The sequence below is a fragment of the Ascaphus truei genome, chromosome 5 (assembly GCF_040206685.1).
Source record: "Ascaphus truei isolate aAscTru1 chromosome 5, aAscTru1.hap1, whole genome shotgun sequence".
Taxonomy (NCBI): Eukaryota; Metazoa; Chordata; class Amphibia; order Anura; family Ascaphidae; genus Ascaphus; species Ascaphus truei.
Genome location: NC_134487.1, coordinates 127,144,277 through 127,165,206, shown reverse-complemented (window position 1 = coordinate 127,165,206; position 20,930 = coordinate 127,144,277). Strand labels below are relative to the sequence as shown.

General features: G+C 49.0%; 1 protein-coding gene across 1 annotated transcript; it reads right to left on the bottom strand.

The window, feature by feature from the left end:
• Positions 1-148: 148 nt before the first annotated feature.
• On the bottom strand, positions 149-20,403 carry ARL1 (ARF like GTPase 1). Its single transcript, XM_075600669.1, has 6 exons — positions 20,248-20,403; positions 17,540-17,677; positions 7,773-7,854; positions 6,742-6,853; positions 2,304-2,482; positions 149-539 (listed from the first exon to the last, which is right to left on the bottom strand). Exons 1-6 carry the CDS (start codon positions 20,249-20,251, stop codon positions 509-511), a joined length of 546 nt encoding a protein of 181 aa, XP_075456784.1. The 5' UTR covers positions 20,252-20,403; the 3' UTR covers positions 149-508.
• Positions 20,404-20,930: the final 527 nt, after the last annotated feature.

The following is a 20,930-nucleotide window of genomic DNA, read 5'->3' as shown; positions in this document are numbered from 1 at the left end:
TCCACAGGACAACAAGAAATTCCATATATTCAGTGTACGTACCTGCTAAATGGCATTTACCTTGACAAGGTGTAACATGCTTTACATATAAAAATGAGGACAAAAAAGGGGGAATGTAGTATTGCTGCTTTAACAATGGATCAGCCACAAAGTTGAAAAGATGTTTTATTCGTATACAATTAAAAAATAAACACTTAACCAGTAAGGAAAGAGGACCATCCACCCAAAGTGTGCATTCTCCAAACGTTCATTGTCCTTCCAAAAATGTCATGTCATAAATAAAGTGAAACTGCGCTAAACTACATATAATAGAGCAAGCACAAATAATGAGCTAATATGGTACATGGCTATTGGAAACTGGTACATTTAGATTTAATTTAGGGTACATTCTTTTCCATAAAGATTTTCACGAAGGAACAGTTTCTTCTGGTGATCTTGTGGGTTCTATGTACATCCACCATCTTTCTTCTCATGGAGTGATAGGCTGACTATTAAGAAAATGTGCATTTTACTGCCTACTTTTCAGGGATTCAACCAACCTGTAAAATGGAAAATCAAATTTAGTAAATTGTAAAAGGAAAAAAAACAAACTTATTCCTAGTCCATTGAAGATTAATCTTCCATTGATATTGTTTAAACAATTTTCATCCAATTGCAGATGTGCAATCACTAGCAAGACTTGTAACGTTTCTAGCCAAGGTAATACAGTTACTGTGATAGTGCGATTTTTTAATTGTCAGGTGCTTTATACTACTTTTTTTTAGTAAATATAACTGCAGACAATGTCACCGATGAATTGTTATACTAAGAATAAGCAAATCGCAGACGTCTTCCTTATGTACAATTGCAATCAGATCACTAAAACAACAATCCCCTCGACTCAATTGTTTTATTTGCATAATCCAGTCACCTGGAGCAGAGTTGAGCTGTAGCTCGCAAGATATTTAACTTGGTATGTGCTGGTGTTTCTGGTCCATTTAAGGGAAATCAATATTGTTAACATCCACGCCTCGCTTGCATGGGCCAATGGGAAACTGCAATATATTGCCAGTCTAGGTGGGCCAAGTAGATCTTTCCTGTTGTTGTAAAATTCTGTTTCCAATGGTAGCAGAGCATGACCTCGCAGTTTACTATTGGATGACCCCTATGGCTCTCTGATATTACTGGCACAAAAATGACTACATAGCTTGGGAACCAGGGGAGTCTAGAATTAGTAATAGTGCAGTTCAGCGCCAAAGAACTACCACGTTCAGATTATGCAACAACAACAAAAACCCGGTAATAGCTAAAAATTGAGGTTCATATTTTTGACACAGTATTTCAGGCCCAATACTATGGCTGCCTGCGTGTCTTCTTTTCACAGTAAAATTCAATCCATGACATGAAGATCTAATAAAAATGCTGGGTTGAAATCTACATTCTCTTTGGACACACCAAAATTAAAGAAAACCAAAATACCAGGAAATCAAATGTCTAAATGGCAACAGCCACTTTAAAAATAAATTGTCAACGATTTCTCCAAAGTGTAACTACAGAAACTAAGGCCATGCTTATAGTGCCGGTGATGCGACGTCGCCCAAAAACAAATGCACTGCCGCCGCGTGCGCTTATAGCGCGCGTGACAAGTCGCCGTCGCGAAAAACTGGTAGCCGGCAAAATTTGATTTTTCAAGGGTTGTCGCGTCACGTGACGGCCCTTGAACCAATCAAATTGCCGGAAACACGCGACGCCGGGCAAAATATAACTTTCGCCGGTGGCAACGGGTGACGTCACCCGTCGTGTCGCCATCGACGGCACTATAGGCGCGGCCTAAGGCTGCGGTCCAGTAACAGCCTGTGCGCGCGGCGTGCGCTGTGCGTGTAAGCACCGCCCCTCAATGGGGCTGGGCCCAGTACGCACCGTCACGCTGAAGGTGCAGCCGCGCCGTGCTGCAGGGTTTTTTCCAACTCAATCAAATTGAGTACAAACCTTGCGACGGAAGCGTGCCCACGCCCCCACCGGTGGTTCACCCAATGAGGGCGAACCAGCCGCGTGACGTAATGGCCACGCCCCCGCAAATCCCCGACCACGCCCCCTCCACAAGCTCCCTCTCTCCCCTCAAACCGCAGATCGCGGTTAGCGCTGTGCACGCGCCGCCCCCCCGCCGGGCGCGCTTGTCACAGATATGACTGGGACCGCAGCCTAAGATGGACAAATGGAGTGCACAGTTACATTTCAGGATCCACAAGGGATTGATTTTTTAAGGGTAGTATTTACCAATACAGGCTACTTTCCACTCGGTCTTGTTTAACTATCATGCTTACCATTCCATAGCTTCATCAAGTCCTGTGCCCTTCGTAGCTGATGTCTTGAAAATCTGCCACTTGCGATCCTTCAGAGCTGGTAAGCCAAGTGAATTTGCTACCTCTGTGGGAGTCATAGCCTGTTCCATGTCTTGTTTGTTTGCAAACACCACTAAAATTGCTTTCTTCAACTCCTCCTCCTAAAATTAAAAACATTAAAGCAAATGTTATTACTGTGTGAATTTCTAATACAGTATAGCATTACACTCATATCCCATGTTAATGGAACGTACAGCACCAGGTTCATGGAAAAACCTTAAATTGTTTCTTTGGCACTACTTTGAACAAGGAGTGACCCAGTCCTACCATGGGATACCATTGATTCATGCCAAGTCCCACTGCAACAAATGAGCACTGACTTCAGGAGTCAATCATTGCGGGAATACAGCAAGTCATAGCAATGCTCTATTTATTCCCTGGCCTGACTTCCAGCTGCAATTTGTATGCCCTTTTCCCAGTAATAAATCCTGTATGGTCCTGCCTGCTATTGGCAAAAGAAAAAACTAGAAATCAAGCAGTGGGACTGCTGCTTTAAAGTAAATCACCAACTTTTTAGAAATAATGTACAATTGTATGCATTGTACAATAAAGTATTTAAGATTCCAATAATAATGTAAAGTATTCATATATACGAAAATTGGGAGCCACGCTTGTATCGCGTAGTAAGCGGATTCGCATTGTAACGGATCACGTTATAACGGGGTTGTGCTGTATTAATTACTTCATATTTTGCTCTTTTCCATTCTATTTTCTTAAAAGCAATATGTTGTGCTTTTAATCATGTAGCCTACAACTGCACTACTTCTAGATGAGGCGGAGACATCCATTTTTAATTGCACTGAACAGCTTAACAAATGCACTTGGACATCTCCATACTACATCAAGATACTATAAAAGGATAAAGAGGACATTGTAAGCCGCTTTCAGCACTGAGACTCGGTGCACTCCTGCTTCAGCATCTGGTCCACAGGACTGTTCAAGCTGGGATGTGTAGCTTTTTGATCACCGACGGCCACCGTAGCCTCTCCAAGTGCTGTGTATCCAGTCTTGTCGACCGGACGCGGAAGCAGGAATGCACAGAGTCAGTGCTGAAAGTGGCTATGAGTACCCGAGGCATGTATCTTATGTGTGAGTGCATTCGTACTTTTTATCAATAAATTGTATTTTTTACACCACTTTTGTGGTTGTTTGTCATCCTCGCGGGGTTCCATCACGAGGACGCTAGTCATCCCACTACGAGAACACTCATACAGAAGGAAAAGATTCAAAAGAAGAATTCATCTTATGAAAAAAAAGAGAGATTACAGTCTACAAAGAACTTACTTTGTGACACAGTCTCACATATAGCCGTGTGAGTACATCACCTTTAGTTGTATTATACACACCCCCCATCATCCTGAGAGCTTTGATTTCACTAATCACTTAATTTTCTCTTTTTGCTCTCCCCGCGCTCTGTTTCAATCAATCATTCTATGGGGATCACGGGAGGATCCTCTTTTGTGTTGAGCAACAATACTTACCGGGCCAGTATTGTACCATTTGGTTTCTATTTTAAAGTAAATTTTGCATTTTAGGGTACCGATTGTCAGGCATATTATTTGTTCCATTTCGGATTCATAATTAGAGGAAGCGCCCCAGATATCCTTTACCACATACCAGTCTCACTGGCAGGTTTTGTCTTTATTATCCAAGACATACAGCTTGCATTCAGTTGCACCCCTACATCGGAGCCATTCATATGGGATATCTATTATATATGTAGCCTAGTCCTCTGGCTATTATCTTTTCTTTGGCCCTAACAGTATAAGTCCTGTTAGACAAGGCAATGTGGTTCGGATTCTGTTTCCGGTTCAACGGACGACGAGGGTGCGACCAACCCCAAGGTACCGGTTGGGGCCTCCCCCGCTCCCAAGTTGGAGGTCATCCTGCCCGTTCCGTAACCTGATGTCTGCCCTGGGATGGAAATCCGGGATATCGATCCGTGCTGGGCCCAAGCCCAGGATGCAGTCAGCCAACACCGGCGGCGGAGCCAGGAGATGCAAGAGACCCAAGCCCGCGCTGCCTCGTATGTGGCTGCATCTGAGAGGATGAGTTCACCAAGGTAGTGCCGGCCGGTACTACATCCTCCACCACCAACCTTATTCCATCCCCACAATCGGAGGGTGTTGAGCGGGTGGAACTGTGCGGACGGATGGGCCATAGGAACGCTGCTCCTTCCCCGGTGAGTGATCAGGCATCTGACCCCTTCTTCTGCAGTGTCGGGGAAGGAAGAGAGACAGAGGCTGCAGTTCGTTGCTGCGGCCAGGTACACTACTGCTCGGGTCCGTGGTAAACTGAGCTCTGCCAGGACTATGGACACTGCTATTGCTCCGCCTGGGGAGGTATCCTTAGTTTTCCCAAAAAAGGAATCTAAAGTACTTGTCCCGCCCCACGCCGCAAGCATACCTTAACCCGACCCCAGCCTTAGCTATAAACCCCTCATCACTTCGGCCCTGGTCACCAGTGATATCCGTGGCTCCAAGGGGCGATCCTGTTTCTATGTATATGTATGCTACATCTGTGGGGGTGGGCACATTACCATGGTGGGACTCACTGTATAGAGGGTACGTGTCACACCTGAACAGGACACGCTTTGTTCTGAATGAAGGCGATAACATGGAGTGCTGGTGGGAGGAGGGTCAGTGTACTCCGGAGGAAGCAGCAGAGATAATGTGTGAGCGTGCTAAAAAGTCAAGAGGATAAGCTCTTATCTCACGGTAATGAGGAGGGCTCTATGAAACCATTATAGGAGGGGTCCCTGTATTGGGTTTTGCCCGGTAAGGCCTGTGGGTAAAACCTGATGAAGTGTCATTGCGCAGAAAGGGTGCTGGTATAGCACTTTAGAAAAATGGGATAGGATTAGCTATACCTTCCTGAACCATTAATGAGTTCTGAATCCCATAGGGATGAGTGGGTAAAGTCCGCCATTCTGGATTAAATTGCTAGTAGTACTAAGGGTTCAATGCTTTGAGCATTATTATTAATCTGGTTCCGTAAATTAGCTGTGTAGGGCCAAGGGTTCTCTAGGAAAGGAGGTACCATATTGGTGTACTGTGTTGTTGCACATATGTTATGTAGTTATGTTCAATTTCTTGGTTGTTGGTTCAGTTTATTGATGGTATGTATATTGTATTTCTCTGTGAAGCTGTGAGGTTTTTCACCAAGGGGAGGATGTAACCTAGTCCTCTGGCTATTATCTTTTCTTTGGCCCTAACAGTATAAGTCCTGTTAGACACAAGCAATGTGGGGGATAAGCCTTCTCATGGAGGCCTAACTTGTTTTTGCAGCCTGGGCACACTATTGCTCTATCCAGGGGCGAGCCTAGCAACAACCAAAGTGTGTCATCCCTGGGGCTGGGTCATCCCATACTGGCTGGGTCACATGCCTGTGATGTGATGCCCGTCAGTATCGGACCTGCCCTGTTATGGGGCAGGGTTACAAGCCCCTCCCCTGGGGTACATAAGCTGTCACTCTCCCAGAAGTCAGAGGTTTCTTCCCTCCCCCAGTGGAGTGGATGCATTTACCCCTTATCCCATCAGGGGGTAAAGGGAGCTGAAGATGGGCCTGCAGAGCCTCAAGCCCGGTGGGTTTGCTCCAAGGAACAACAATGATGTAACTGCATGATGCAATAAAGATCCTGATATATACATCTGTGGTGGCCTGTATCAATGAACTACTATCTGAGTTGCCAATGTGGACCATCCTGGCTTCACCAGGATCCACACCAGCTGGAGGCGCTGCACTATAAGGATCTTCACTGAGAACCTGTCTTGATGCCTCCCCATACCATCGCGGAGTCTCAGGGCCTTCAGCTCAACCTCAAATGGTATGGACCGCACCAGAATACACCGGTAGCAATATGATCTCACTTAGGGTGGGGGAAAAGGTGCTACATATATACCCCAGTGTCACTATAACGAAGATTATTAAGTAATAGTTATATGAATTATCCTTACTGATTCTACCAACCAGTATTCATCAAATGCTATTTACCGCTTACTCTACAGCACTGGTTCTGAACTTTTTGTTCCATCTACCTTCTGTCTACTACCAAAACATTTTCCTTTAACATTGCTTCATGTAATCATTCTGTGTTCCACATTGCTTGCAATCTCATTTTGGTTCCTGAGGAACACACAGATAAAGCAATGTGCCCAATGTCATAAGGAGCTGGCACCAGAAGCTCATGGCCCTGCCCAAGTCCAGTCTTAACAATTAAATGAAACTTAGGTGTCAATTTGAAATATGGCTCGAATAGTAAATTCAACTCATGATATGACATACTGTAGCTTACAAAATCTGCAACGGTAATGATGACTAAAAAAAAAACTACTATTAATATGATTTTTGTTCACATTACCTCTAACATGGCAACCAGTTCAGATTTTGAGATCCCAATCCTGTCTCTGTCACAGCTGTCTACCACATATATGACAGCATCAGTATTGGAATAGTAGCAACGCCAATATGGTCTGAAACAGAGAAAAACAGTTTGAGGTCATTGTGGACAGGTAATTTTTGTAATCATTCATTATTCATTTAAGGCTGGGTTCTTGGCCCCATTCAAGTGCAAATTTGGTTGTACAATCAAGGTCCTAGGTCTACTCTCCCCTTATGGAACGGAGAAAAATGATGAGCTAAATAATTAAAGATCTTGGGGAATTCTGAATTCAATTGACTGATCAACATGGTTTTAGAAGAAACTGAACGCTGTGACCAACAGTTTTTTTTTAAAGTAACTATCACAGAGAAAGCCCCTAATTAGATCATCCACCTGCTTCCAGCCTGAAAACCGGTGAGGGTCTCCAATTGGACACAGAGTGAAGAATGAGAACGACCGGTATGATACAAAATGAAATGAATATCAGGACAGCAAGACTACATTTGTACACTTGACTTGTTCACAATGTGTTGGTGACATTTCACAGAAGGGAGGTTGCTGCCAGTTTGCTCATGGGCCAGCATTCCAGGCCTACACGTATCTGCTTTCTACAGTTTTAATCTAAAAACTCGTTCTTGCACCCAAAAAGGTGGTGCCTTCCCCCTGTGAAGTTGCCAGATAAAAACACTCAGAACATGGGAACGTGAGCAGCAATAAACCAGAATTCATTTTTATTTAAATAATGTAAATTCAAATAACACAGCTTTCATTCACAAAAATGGTATGAATCTGTACATAATCTTTAAGGGTATGTTCCCCTTAGAATGTTTCCAATTTATAGCAAACTAAATTAGGGTTGATAATCATGTCAACGTTTAAGATTTCTCAGAATATTATTTATATGCATCAGAATAAGTGCTTGTTAACCTTAAACTGGTTTGTCATCTGACAATATATTCACAAGGTGGGATTCCACAATCATATAGCAGGACACAGTGATTAGTTATTACCTGATACTGGTTTGTCCTCCAAGGTCCCAAACTTGAAACTTCAAATTCTTGTATGTTACTGTCTCAACATTAAAACCAATCGCTGGAAAAAGTATAAAGGAAATAAAGTCAATGTAACAAACATGAATACAGGCATACCCCGCATTAACGTACGCAATGGAACCGGAGCATGTATGTAAAGCGAAAATGTACTTAAAGTGAAGCACTACCTTTTCCCACTTATCGATGCATGTACTGAACTGCAATCGTCATATACGTACAGAACTGAGGTAAATAACACATTTGTAACAGGCTCTATAGTCTCCCTGCTTGCGCACAGCTTCGGTACAGGTAGGGAGCGGTATTGCTGTTAAGGACGTGCTGACAGGCGCATGCGTGAACTGCCGTTTGCCTGTTGAGCGATATGTACTTACTCGCGAGTGTACTTAAAGTGAGTGTCCTTAAACCGGGCTATGCCAGTAATGGTGTTCCCTGTGCTGACCCACTAGGATATATGAAGAGGGATTTAGACAACTATATGCAATCTCAGATCAAGTATAATAGTCTGGGGAGTCACCGGCTCATACAGTAACTTGTCATTTCCCAACTATTGTTCCTGTAAAAGCTGCCAAATAAATGTTTTCTGCAATAGTAAGTAAAATATATTTTCAATCTAAAAGGAACAGCAAATACAAATATAAATTGTGAGCAGATTGTCTCAGACAGGTCTGCAACACTGCATTTCACCATTATCTCTTAGCATACAGTCCTTCCACTGCAGCTAGGGATTCTGGGAAATTACATGCAAATGCATAAAATGCTTCTAATCCATTTTAACATGTACCCCTATAGGCTTATGCCTGCCATATTACACATTTTCAGCACACCCTCGGTTAAAGAAGTTCATAGCCAGTAAACCTACTCAGACAGGTGTTTCGAACGTATGGGTCTCACCAGTGTGAGGCTGGTTATACTGGCTTTGTTGGGATAGGTTTCAACCATACAATAAATAAGGTGCCAAGCAGTAAAGGACCATACGGTATAGGGATCGCTGCTTAGTCACTTCAGCATCCCATGACTTTGGAGTCATATGCGTTATCACCGTTGTGGCCTTATGACGTTGCTCCAATGTCATCGAATGTTTGCTTGCTTCTAGGTTCAACTCTTCCTTTTCCGATATCAGGGGGCACACAAGGGCCACCCTTGTGCTATATGTACACAGCACACAAAAACATTCTATAACTTTAACTGACACAGGAGGAAATGACTTAAGAAAACATTTTTTCCTGCTCTGTGCGGCCTCTCAAATATCCCAGCATTTAGAGAGCTGCAGGAGTTCCAAAGCATAAGGCACAATCTCTCTCAGTTCGGCAAGAAGAATGCGCCTCACACAACACCTATAAAGAACTTTCATGTTAATCCCAAATATCTACGGTTTCTCGGGCTAATAGAACCCTACACTACAAAATTGTTTCACGTTTTAGTTAGAAATGTAACAATTCAGGAACACAATATAAAAAGTCAACGTTTTGTGGATGAGATTATCAATATCCACCTCACAGTTGTACTTCTTGTGTATTTATGTGTGGGAAATAACACTGATTAGGTTCACGGTTACAGAGGTGAAAACCTTGATTGTTAGAAGTATGTCGCAGATGCAGGATATGCAGTTAAAGGATTTCTTGTGATGCTGCTTGGATGGAAAATTTGACTATATGGTGAATAATGAACGGGAAAATCTTAAGCGATGTCTGTTTCTATACAATTGTTTTTTTAGTTACAAAGAAGAGCTATTGGTTAAATAAGCCAACATTTTCTTTGTGCACCATATTAACAGCCAGCATTTCAAGATCCTATAAGTACCGATCTGTTTTGGCATTCCTAGCATTGGAACATAAAATAATGCAGTATGTTGTGTCATTTTGTATGATGCACTGGCCTTTCTGTTTTTGTTTATAAAATAATGCAGGTTTAGAAAAATCCTGGAAGCCTAAATTTTTTTTTATTTCTGACACCTAGACTGTCAAAAGCATGATGGGATGCAAATGCTGACGGTCACTGTGGTGATTACCGGGTCAGTCAGCACTGCACCACTTACTTAAACAAGCTGGCCGTGCAGGTGAAAGGGAAGATTGGCATGCTTTGGGATGCTACCCATCCCTCCCTCCCTCCTCCTTTCCTGACCCTCTCCGGACCGGAACTGCAGCAACATTAACTAATCAAAATCATGGAGGCTAGAAAGTTGTGTGCATCAAAACATCTCTTATTGAAATATCAATAAAACCCCATAAACAAACTGTTCTTGGTTTGTCCCATTATTTCAAAGTAACAGGTTAAAGCAGAAATACGGGTTGACTTTAAAATATATATTTATTTTTTATTACAGGTTTGAAGAAGTGTGTCTCTGGTGCTGAACCCCGTTAATTTCAGCTCCGGGTACCCCGGCTTCCAGAGATACTTACCAACATATTAGTGCCGGTATCCCTGCAACAGAGAAACTGTGATCCTTAATCTAATGGCAGCATTTAAAATGTCCCACGTCACGTGAGCCAATAGGAAGCAGTGACGTCATCCGGTGCGGCTTCTTATTGGCCCACGTGACCTGGTCTTTTAAACTCTGCATCCCCTGCGGAGGAATGCATCTCTGGAAGCAGGGATTCCCGGAGTATAAATTAACGGGGATCGCTTTAGAGACCCACTGCTTCAAACCTGTAATAAAAAAATAAATGTATATATTTTTTTTAAAGTTAACCTGTAATGCTGCTTTAAAGTTTAGAAAACACAGACCAATAATGACATGCACAATATAGTAACTTCCTGTTGCAAAGAAGTTCAATACACACACACACACACACACACACACACACACACACACACACACACACACACACACACACACACACCCGCAGCCTCACATACACACACACACCCCCGCAGCCTCACACACCCACCCCCCCACACATCTGCAGCCACACACACCCCCCGCAGCTTCACACACACACACACACACACACACACACCCGCAGCCTCACACACACACCCCCACAGCCACACACACACACACACCCCCCCGCAGCCTCACACACACACACCCGCAGCCTCACCCCCCCCGCAGCCTCACACACACACACCCCCGCAGCCTCACACACACACACACCCCCGCAGCCTCACACACACACACCCCCGCAGCCTCACACACACCCCCCCCCCCGCAGCCTCACACACACACACACACACACACGCAGCCTCACACCCCCCCCGCAGCCTCACACACACCCCCCCGCAGCCTCACACACACCCCTCCGCAGCCTCACACACACACCCCCGCAGCCTCACACACACACCCCCGCAGCCTCACACCCCCCTCCCGCAGCCTCACACACACACACACCCCCACACACACACACCCCCGCAGCCTCACACACACACACCCCCGCAGCCTCACACACACACCCCCGCAGCCTCACACACACAAACCCCCGCAGCCTCACACACACACACCCCCGCAGCCACACACACACACACACACACACACACACACACACACACACACACCCGCAGCCTCTCACACACACACACACACACACACATCCCCGCAGCCTCACACACACACCCCCGCAGCCTCACACCCCCCCCCCCCCGCAGCCTCACACACACACCCCCCCCCGCAGCCTCTCACCCCCCCCCCGCAGCCTCTCACCCCCCCCCGCAGCCTCACCCCCCCCCCCGCAGCCTCACCCCCCCCCCCCCCGCAGCCTCAAACACCCCCCTCGCAGCCTCACACACCCCCCCTGCAGCCACACACCCCCGCAGCCTCACACACACACACCCCCGCAGCCTCACACACACACCCCCCCGCAGCCTCACACACACACCCCCCGCAGCCTCACACACACACACCCCCGCAGCCTCACACACACACACCCCCGCAGCCTCACACACACACACCCCCGCAGCCTCACACACACACACCCCCGCAGCCTCACACACACACACCCCCGCAGCCTCACACACACACACCCCCGCAGCCTCACACACACCCCCCCGCAGCCTCACACACACACCCCCGCAGCCTCACACACACACCCCCGCAGCCTCACACACACACCCCCGCAGCCTCACACACCCCCCCCCGCAGCCTCACACACCCCCCCCCGCAGCCTCACACACACACCCCCGCAGCCTCACACACACACCCCCGCAGCCTCACACACACACCCCCGCAGCCTCACACACACACCCCCGCAGCCTCACACACACCCCCCCGCAGCCTCACACACACACCCCCGCAGCCTCACACACACACCCCCGCAGCCTCACACACCCCCCCCGCAGCCTCACACACACCCCCCCCGCAGCCTCACACACACCCCCCCCGCAGCCTCACACACACCCCCCCCGCAGCCTCACACACACCCCCCCGCAGCCTCACACACACCCCCCCGCAGCCTCACACACACCCCCCCGCAGCCTCACACACACCCCCCCGCAGCCTCACACACCCCCCCCCCGCAGCCTCACACACACACCCCCGCAGCCTCACACCCCCCCCCCCGCAGCCTCACACCCCCCCCCCCGCAGCCTCACACACACCCCCCCGCAGCCTCACAAACCCCCCCCCCGCAGCCTCACACACACACACACCCCCGCAGCCTCACACACCCGCAGCCACACCCCCCCCCCGCAGCCTCACACACACACCCCCGCAGCCTCACACACCCCCCGCAGCCTCACACACACACCCCCGCAGCCTCACACACACACACCCCCGCAGCCTCACACACACACACCCCCGCAGCCTCACACACCCCCCCCGCAGCCTCACACACACACCCCCGCAGCCTCACACACACACACACACCCCCGCAGCCTCACACACCCCCGCAGCCTCACACACACACCCCCGCAGCCTCACACACACCCCCCCGCAGCCTCACACACACCCCCCCGCAGCCTCACACACACCCCCCCGCAGCCTCACACACACCCCCCCGCAGCCTCACACACCCCCCCGCAGCCTCACACACACACCCCCGCAGCCTCACACACACACCCCCGCAGCCTCACACACACACCCCCGCAGCCTCACACACACACCCCCGCAGCCTCACACACACACACCCCCGCAGCCTCACACACACACCCCCGCAGCCTCACACACACACCCCCGCAGCCTCACACACACACCCCCGCAGCCTCACACCCCCCCCCCCGCAGCCTCACACACCCCCCCCCGCAGCCTCACACACCCCCCCCCCGCAGCCTCACACACACACCCCCGCAGCCTCACACACACACCCCCGCAGCCTCACACACACACACACACACACACATCCCCGCAGCCTCACACACCCCCCCCCGCAGCCTCACACACACACACACACCCCCGCAGCCTCACACACCCCCCCCCGCAGCCTCACACCCCCCCCCTGCAGCCACACCCCCGCAGCCTCACACACACACCCCCGCAGCCTCACACACCCCCCCGCAGCCTCACACACACCCCCCCGCAGCCTCACACACACCCCCCCGCAGCCTCACACCCCCCCCCCCGCAGCCTCACACACACACCCCCGCAGCCTCACACACCCCCCCGCAGCCTCACACACCCCCCCCCCGCAGCCTCACACACCCCCCCCCGCAGCCTCACACACACCCCCCCGCAGCCTCACACCCCCCCCCCCGCAGCCTCACACACACCCCCCCCCCGCAGCCTCACACACCCCCCCCCGCAGCCTCACACACACACCCCCGCAGCCACACACACACCCCCGCAGCCTCACACACACACCCCCGCGCAGCCTCACACACACACCCCCCCGCAGCCTCACACACACCCCCCCCCCGCAGCCTCACACACACCCCCCCCCCGCAGCCTCACACCCCCCCCCGCAGCCTCACACCCCCCCCCGCAGCCTCACACACCCCCCCGCAGCCTCACACACACCCCCGCAGCCTCACACACACCCCCGCAGCCTCACACACACCCCCGCAGCCTCACACACACCCCCGCAGCCTCACACACACCCCCCCGCAGCCTCACACACACCCCCCCGCAGCCTCACACACACCCCCCCGCAGCCTCACACACACCCCCCCGCAGCCTCACACACCCCCCCCCCCGCAGCCTCACACACACCCCCCCGCAGCCTCACACACACCCCCCCGCAGCCTCACACACACCCCCCCGCAGCCTCACACACCCCCCCCCGCAGCCTCACACACACCCCCCCGCAGCCTCACACACACCCCCCCGCAGCCTCACACACACCCCCCCGCAGCCTCACACACACACCCCCGCAGCCTCACACCCCCCCCCCCGCAGCCTCACACACCCCCCCCCGCAGCCTCACACACCCCCCCCCCCCCGCAGCCTCACACTGCACGCCTTTGAGCCCGCTCTCCCTTCCCCGGCGCTCTCCCAATTCAATCCCCCCCCCAGGCCGCTCCCCCGGCTTCCCATCCCCGAGAGCGCTCCTCCAGCTCTCTCCGTCGCGCTCTCCCTTCCCCGGCGCTCTCCCACTCTCCCCCCAGGCTCCCCATCCCCGAGAGCGCTCCTCCGGCTCTCTCCGCCTCTCCCTTCACCGGCTCCTACCTGCAGCCAGAGGGGAGGGAGATGTGTGGCCGGGGGGTGACATGCGTGCGCCTCCGCCGCAAGCACCGGCCGCCCAAGCTGCCCGAGGACTTTGCCTTCAACGTGGCCCACAAGTGCGTGTGGGGCTGCTGGAGCAGCTTCGTCCCCGCCCCTTACAACCTGGAGGAGGAAGAAGAGGCCGGCCCGGGAGGCGGTGGGGCCACGGACTAGCTCCTCTGCGTCAGACCTGTAGCCGGGAGAGGCCAGGAGGGAGGAGAGCCCCAAGGGCAGCCCGAGGAGGAGCCCGGCCGTGTGCAAGGTGAGGAACCGCAAGGGGAGGATCTTACACCCCCGCCCCCCCGGCCCTACCTTTCACCCCCCCTCCTGCCTTTCACCCCACCCCCACTCCTGCCTTTTAGCTCCCCCCACCCAGTCACCCACCCAGTCCCACCAGGTCACCCATCCACCCAGTCAGTCAGTCACTCACCCAGTCAGTCAGTCAGTCAGTCACTCACCCAGTCAGTCAGTCAGTCAGTCACTCACCCAGTCAGTCACTCACCCAGTCAGTCAGTCACTCACCCAGTCAGTCAGTCACTCACCCAGTCAGTCAGTCACTCACCCAGTCAGTCAGTCACTCACCCAGTCAGTCAGTCACTCACCCAGTCAGTCAGTCACTCACCCAGTCAGTCAGTCACTCACCCAGTCAGTCAGTCAGTCACCCACCCAGTCAGTCAGTCACCCACCCAGTCAGTCAGTCAGTCAGTCAGTCACCCACCCAGTCAGTCACCCACCCAGTCAGTCAGTCACCCACCCAGTCAGTCAGTCACCCACCCAGTCAGTCAGTCACCCACCCAGTCAGTCAGTCACCCACCCAGTCAGTCAGTCACCCACCCAGTCAGTCAGTCACCCACCCAGTCAGTCAGTCACCCACCCAGTCAGTCAGTCACCCACCCAGGCAGTCACCCACCCAGGCAGTCAGTCACCCACCCAGGCAGTCAGTCACCCACCCAGGCAGTCAGTCACCCACCCAGGCAGTCAGTCACCCACCCAGGCAGTCACCCACCCAGGCAGTCAGTCACCCACCCAGGCAGTCACCCACCCAGGCAGTCAGTCAGTCACCCACCCACCCAGTCAGTCAAGTATCAGTCACCCAGCCAGTCACCCACCCACCAAATCCCTAACCAAAGGTGAGCCACCGCCCCTAAGCTCTGAAGGGGGTGGGGGTGATTACAACCCTCCTGCCCACCCAGGGAGCCGCCGGCTAGCTGTCAAGGGGGTGAAGGGAATCCCAGCCCTCCCGGCCGCCCCCACCAGTGACCCGCGGCCGCCGAGCTATGAAGGCGGGGGAGGGGGGGAAATGGGAGCTGTGAAGGGGGGGGAAATGGGAGCTGTGAAGGGGGGGGGGAAATGGGAGCTGTGAAGGGGGGGGGGAAATGGGAGCTGTGAATGGGGGGGGGGGGGGAAATGGAGCTGTGAAGGGGGGGGAAATGGAGCTGTGAAGGGGGGGGGAAATGGAACTGTGAATGGGAGGGGGGGAAATGGAGCTGTGAAGGGGGGGGGAAATGGAGCTGTGAAGGGGGGGGGAAATGGAGCTGTGAAGGGGGGGGGGGGATGGAGCTGTGAAAGAGGGGGGGGGAAATGGAGCTGTGAAAGAGGGGGGGGGAAATGGAGCTGTGAAAGGGGGGGGGGGAAATGGAGCTGTGAAAGGGGGGGGAAATGGAGCTGTGAAAGGGGGGGAAATGGAGCTGTGAAAGGGGGGGGGGGAATTGGACATGTGAACGTGGGGGGGGGGGGGGGGGGGAGACGACACAGTTGTGAAGGAAGGGGGGGGGGGGAACCGGAGCAGTGAAAGGGGGTGAGCGGAAAGCGAGGGGGAGCGGGAAAATTAAATCCCGGGCAACGCCGGGTATATCAGCTAGTGATGTATAAAGCCCACAAATGGAATAGATGCATCATAACCTGCACATTCCCCTCTCACCTCCTGTATCTTATGTTCTGAGATGCAGCATTTCAAGAAACTGATAGTGTATCACTCATTACCCTCACAATTGTTCCTGCCAACGCTTCTTGCAATAATGAACTGAAACAGGACATTACCGTGCTACATACTTATTTACAAATCCCCTAATTGGTTGATAATATCCCCTTTATTAAGCCTGACAGACACACACACCCAAATTTACTCTGCAGGGGAGATGAGGAGGTAGTGTTATTTTATCTAGCTCCTAAAAATTCTGGCGGGCTCCTAAGTTTTGTATATGTTTGTCCATACCTAAAATAACGTGCGTTTGTTTCCTGTTCTACTGTGCTCCTCTATTTCTCATTGTTCTGCTTACTTCTCTCAGGATAATGGTGGGGGCAATGGTTGCATGAAAAGGGTATGTATGAGCCAGGTCTGATGGACAAGCAATAGGCAGTATAAGGGGACCCAATACACATCTGGGTACATTCATCTATTTCTACAGCGAGCCAAGTTAAAGCTGCAGAAGCTCTGCCTTTTCTCCCTTTATGTATTCTTGGTAATTAATAGAGAGGTGAACAGTCTATTAAACTCACAAGTGAGTAATTGGTGTAGAAAGATTGCATTTAAATTAAAAAAAAAAAAAAGTTTACATTTTTATTTTTTTAAATTAACTTAATATGTGTGTTTTCACCAGTACCAGAAACCGATACTTTGTACCAAGTAACATTTTGGGCGTAAATTTGAAAAAAAAAAATGAAAATCTGAAACATAACACTTGTGCGCACCTACGTACTAACCTTATTTTTCTCAATGTGCCCTTCATGCGTTTAATAGTTTGTCAAATATATTGATGCACAGAACACTTTGATGTTAATTGTATGTACTAGAAAAAAAATGGTATCTGTACACAACAAAAAAATCCTGCCTGCTAAATTGAAACTGGTGTAAAAAAAAGGCTGTTTATATTATTAGCACAGAATAAAGTTACAATGTATCAACCAAAAATGTATTTGCAGCAATAAACACGGATGTGAATCATCTGTATTATTTTCACAGAATGGCTATTCTTCCTCATTATGTGCTATTTCTAATGACTGCAGAAATATGTGAAAAGCACCATTTTTTAGCAGGAGACATCAAGGGAACAATTCCCCTGCTGAAAGCCAACTGTTGCTTTCCCATGCATTGAAGAAACAGATGCCAATGTAACATTACATACTGTACATACAGAAGCCAATAAAAAGCACGTACTGGGAATGGTGGTGACAACCTCTCCAACTTGTAACCTGTACAGGATTGTAGTCTTTCCTGCTCCGTCCAGCCCTAGGATCAAAATTCTCATCTCTCGGGTTCCAAACAAACTGGAAAAGATACTGGAAAAGAAGCCACCTGAAAATAGAACGGCATTGAGTGTTTATAGTGTGTGTGTAAGTATGAGAGTGTGTGTGTGTATGTATGAGAGTGTGTGTGTGTGTGTGTGTGTGTGTGTGTGTGTGTGTGTGTGTATGAGAGTGTGTGTATGAGAGTGTGTGTATGAGAGTGTGTGTATGAGAGTGTGTGTATGAGAGTGTGTGTATGAGAGTGTGTGTATGAGAGTGTGTGTATGAGAGTGTGTGTATGAGAGTGTGTATGAGAGTGTGTGTGAGAGAGTGTGTATGAGAGTGTGTGTGTAAGTATGAGAGTGTGTGTGTAAGTATGAGAGTGTGTGTGTGTGTAAGTATGAGAGTGTGTGTGTAAGTATGAGAGTGTGTGTGTGTAAGCATGAGAGTGTGTGTGTGTAAGTATGAGAGAGTGTGTGTGTGAGTATGAGAGAGTGTGTGTGAGTATGAGAGTGTGTGTGTGTAAGTATGAGTGTGTGTGTATGAGTGTGAGTGTGGGTGTGAGTGTGTGTCCATCCGTCCACTCCTGGCCTCTTTTTGTTCCATTGGATACAGTGTTGCCTGCAGATAAACCCTTCCCAGACTTGCTTCAAAAGAAGCCTTGCATGTAAAAGTACGGAAGCCAAGGAGGTACAAGATTCACCCAAAGTCGAAAAGATATAGGAAAGTTCTCACTATAAATATAAAGTTATTTTTATTTAGTTGCATTTGTGTATAGAACCCATACTGCGTACAAGGTATCAAAACCATTACTTCATAAGGAGGATATGGCAAACAAAGTTTTTCTTTAAAGTTACATACCCCTTTGTCACGTACATGTCAGAATATATTCATTGAATGATTAGTTTAACTAATACAAATAGTAATTCGTTACTTTACGAGATATCTTTTTGCCTTTTCCAAAGCAGGTTGTTTTTGTTTTGTTTTTCATCTGATGCTTTGTTCAGAAAATATAAGCATTTGAAAAATTAAGTGTCCAGGAGATTAAAATAAAGTCTACCCAGAGCCCATTGCAGTCGAAACATTACCATGGTAACCTTAGAAGCTAAAGATTAGGACAATCATGTTTTCTTTAACACTAGAAAAGCCTTGAAAAAGAGCAAGACATGTTCAGGGGGCAAGATACTAACATTATATGAGTGTAGTAACAAAGGAGGGAGTAAGTGGTATACTACCTTTTATTGGACCTTTCTACTACATGGAATAAAGGACCAATACAGCTACCCACCCTTCTTTGCTTGTTATAAAAGTTAAACTCAGATAGGCTTCCGGGGAGGGGGGGGGGGAGATTTCTGCTTTAATATACTATACTATAGGTCTTAAAAGCACTGCCTTCCTTTTTGCGTTAGTATGACACTATATGATTTGAAATGTCATGATAAAAGAGCTCCAAGTTCTGAATAAGACCTAGAACTCTGCATATCTAAAACGTGTCAAGTATGAGGTTCAGGCATAACATTTCCTCAATATATTTTTTTAATTGATCATTTCATTCACACATATATCTGTTTTTGTACCTTTTCCTGTGACTTCTTAACTTGAGCAATACCACAGTGCAGTAGGATAATTAACAATGCCCCTCATTTCCCCCTAGATTGCTACATAAATAAGTATATTAACACAAAATAGTCTTTAACCACGACTAAGCATGTATTATTAACCAAGTCTAAAGTCTATCGTTTTCGTACATACAAAAGCACAATATATATATATAAATATATATATATATGAAGGTATCCAAAAACAGTAGGGACCCAAAGGTATAACCTTATAAGGTAACCAGGTACTTATTTTATATGCCTGAGCATTATTTTAACTTTTCCCATCAGAATAACCACATGGACCAGGCCAAAGTTATCAAAGTGTAATGGTACCAGACAATTCCCAAAATATATTTTAAAATATATTTTCACTATTCGAAAACTCAAAACATATAGAGCCTGATTAACCTGCGGTAAATAGAGCACTTTGAGGAGAACACAAAATAAATCGCTGTCATGGGGAGGGAAACGAGGGATCTGTCCTACATCCGAGCTGCATTGAATTAGGGAGCTTGTATCAGTCATACATAGAGTCTCCCTTACAAATAGGACAGTGAGTGGTTAACAGGTCTGCTGCCAAAGGGGCCTGCAAACATTAAACACAATACATATATCTACCCACAAAGGTATTTTTATAGGTGTATTTCCACATTCGCTCTGGAGAGCTGTACTTAGGTTTGCGAATGCATATCACATACACAGAGAGAGGGATTTATATGCATGTGAAGAGATAATATAACACACACACCACACACACACCACACCACACACACACCCCACACACACACATCACACACACACCACACACACACACACACCACACACACACACACCACACACACACACACACACACCACACACACACACACACACACACACACACACACACACACACACACACACACACACACACACACACACACACACACACACCACACCACACCACACCACACACACAGTGTTACAAGCCCCTCAGAGTCCGGCTCTCTGTTTCGTGGCTGTGTCCGGGACCCGGTGCGTTCATGTTATCAGGTCTCACCCATGTTGAATGGAGGAGAAGCCGCCGGTCACGGGTGCACGTCCTGCTGCTGCTGATCCTCCGGACACCCCCGCTAAACCCGAAACCCGGAAGCGCAGCTCTGAGCTCCACGTCACACCGACTGCTAGGCCGGACCCGCCCTGTGATTACACTCACACGTTTCGACACTAGGGGGGATGACAGCAGGCGGAAACAAAACTTTATTAGCTTACTTTAAAAAAATAAATGTAACCAACTGAACACTATATCCCAACAGATCGATCACGGGATTTACGAAGTAATCAATTGTGTTGTGACATTCATATTTTTTTCTTGCTCGGCGAATCTGCCGACGTTGGTTGTAGTGTATACGTTGCAGTGCATGTACTGCAGAGAGATGTGAGCAGTAGGTCAGTTACCTGCAGGACAGGTACATCCTGTTCCTATGACTGCAGTTGTCTCACAGTGCTGTCTAGAGACTAGGGGGATTGGGGCTGAGCCTTAAAGGGATAAAGAGGGAGTACACTCCACCATTTACTTCTGTTGTGTGACTTGTTTCAGGAAGGAAGTGGAGGGAAACAAAATAAAGGATAAATATATATATCTCCCACTGATAATCAGGGAGAGTTTAAATTCTATTTTTTTTATTAACAATTGTAAAATGTAATGCATGAGATTTCATTTTCTAACATTAACTCGTGCAT

Excerpts from the sequence above, each read along its gene's own strand:
- ARL1 (XM_075600669.1), bottom strand. Across the intron at positions 7,855-17,539 it reads GGTTGTCACCACCATTCCCA|CGATTGGTTTTAATGTTGAG; the intron begins GTACGTGCTTTT and ends TACTTTTTCCAG. Across the intron at positions 6,854-7,772 it reads GGAGGACAAACCAGTATCAG|ACCATATTGGCGTTGCTACT; the intron begins GTAATAACTAAT and ends TCTCTGTTTCAG.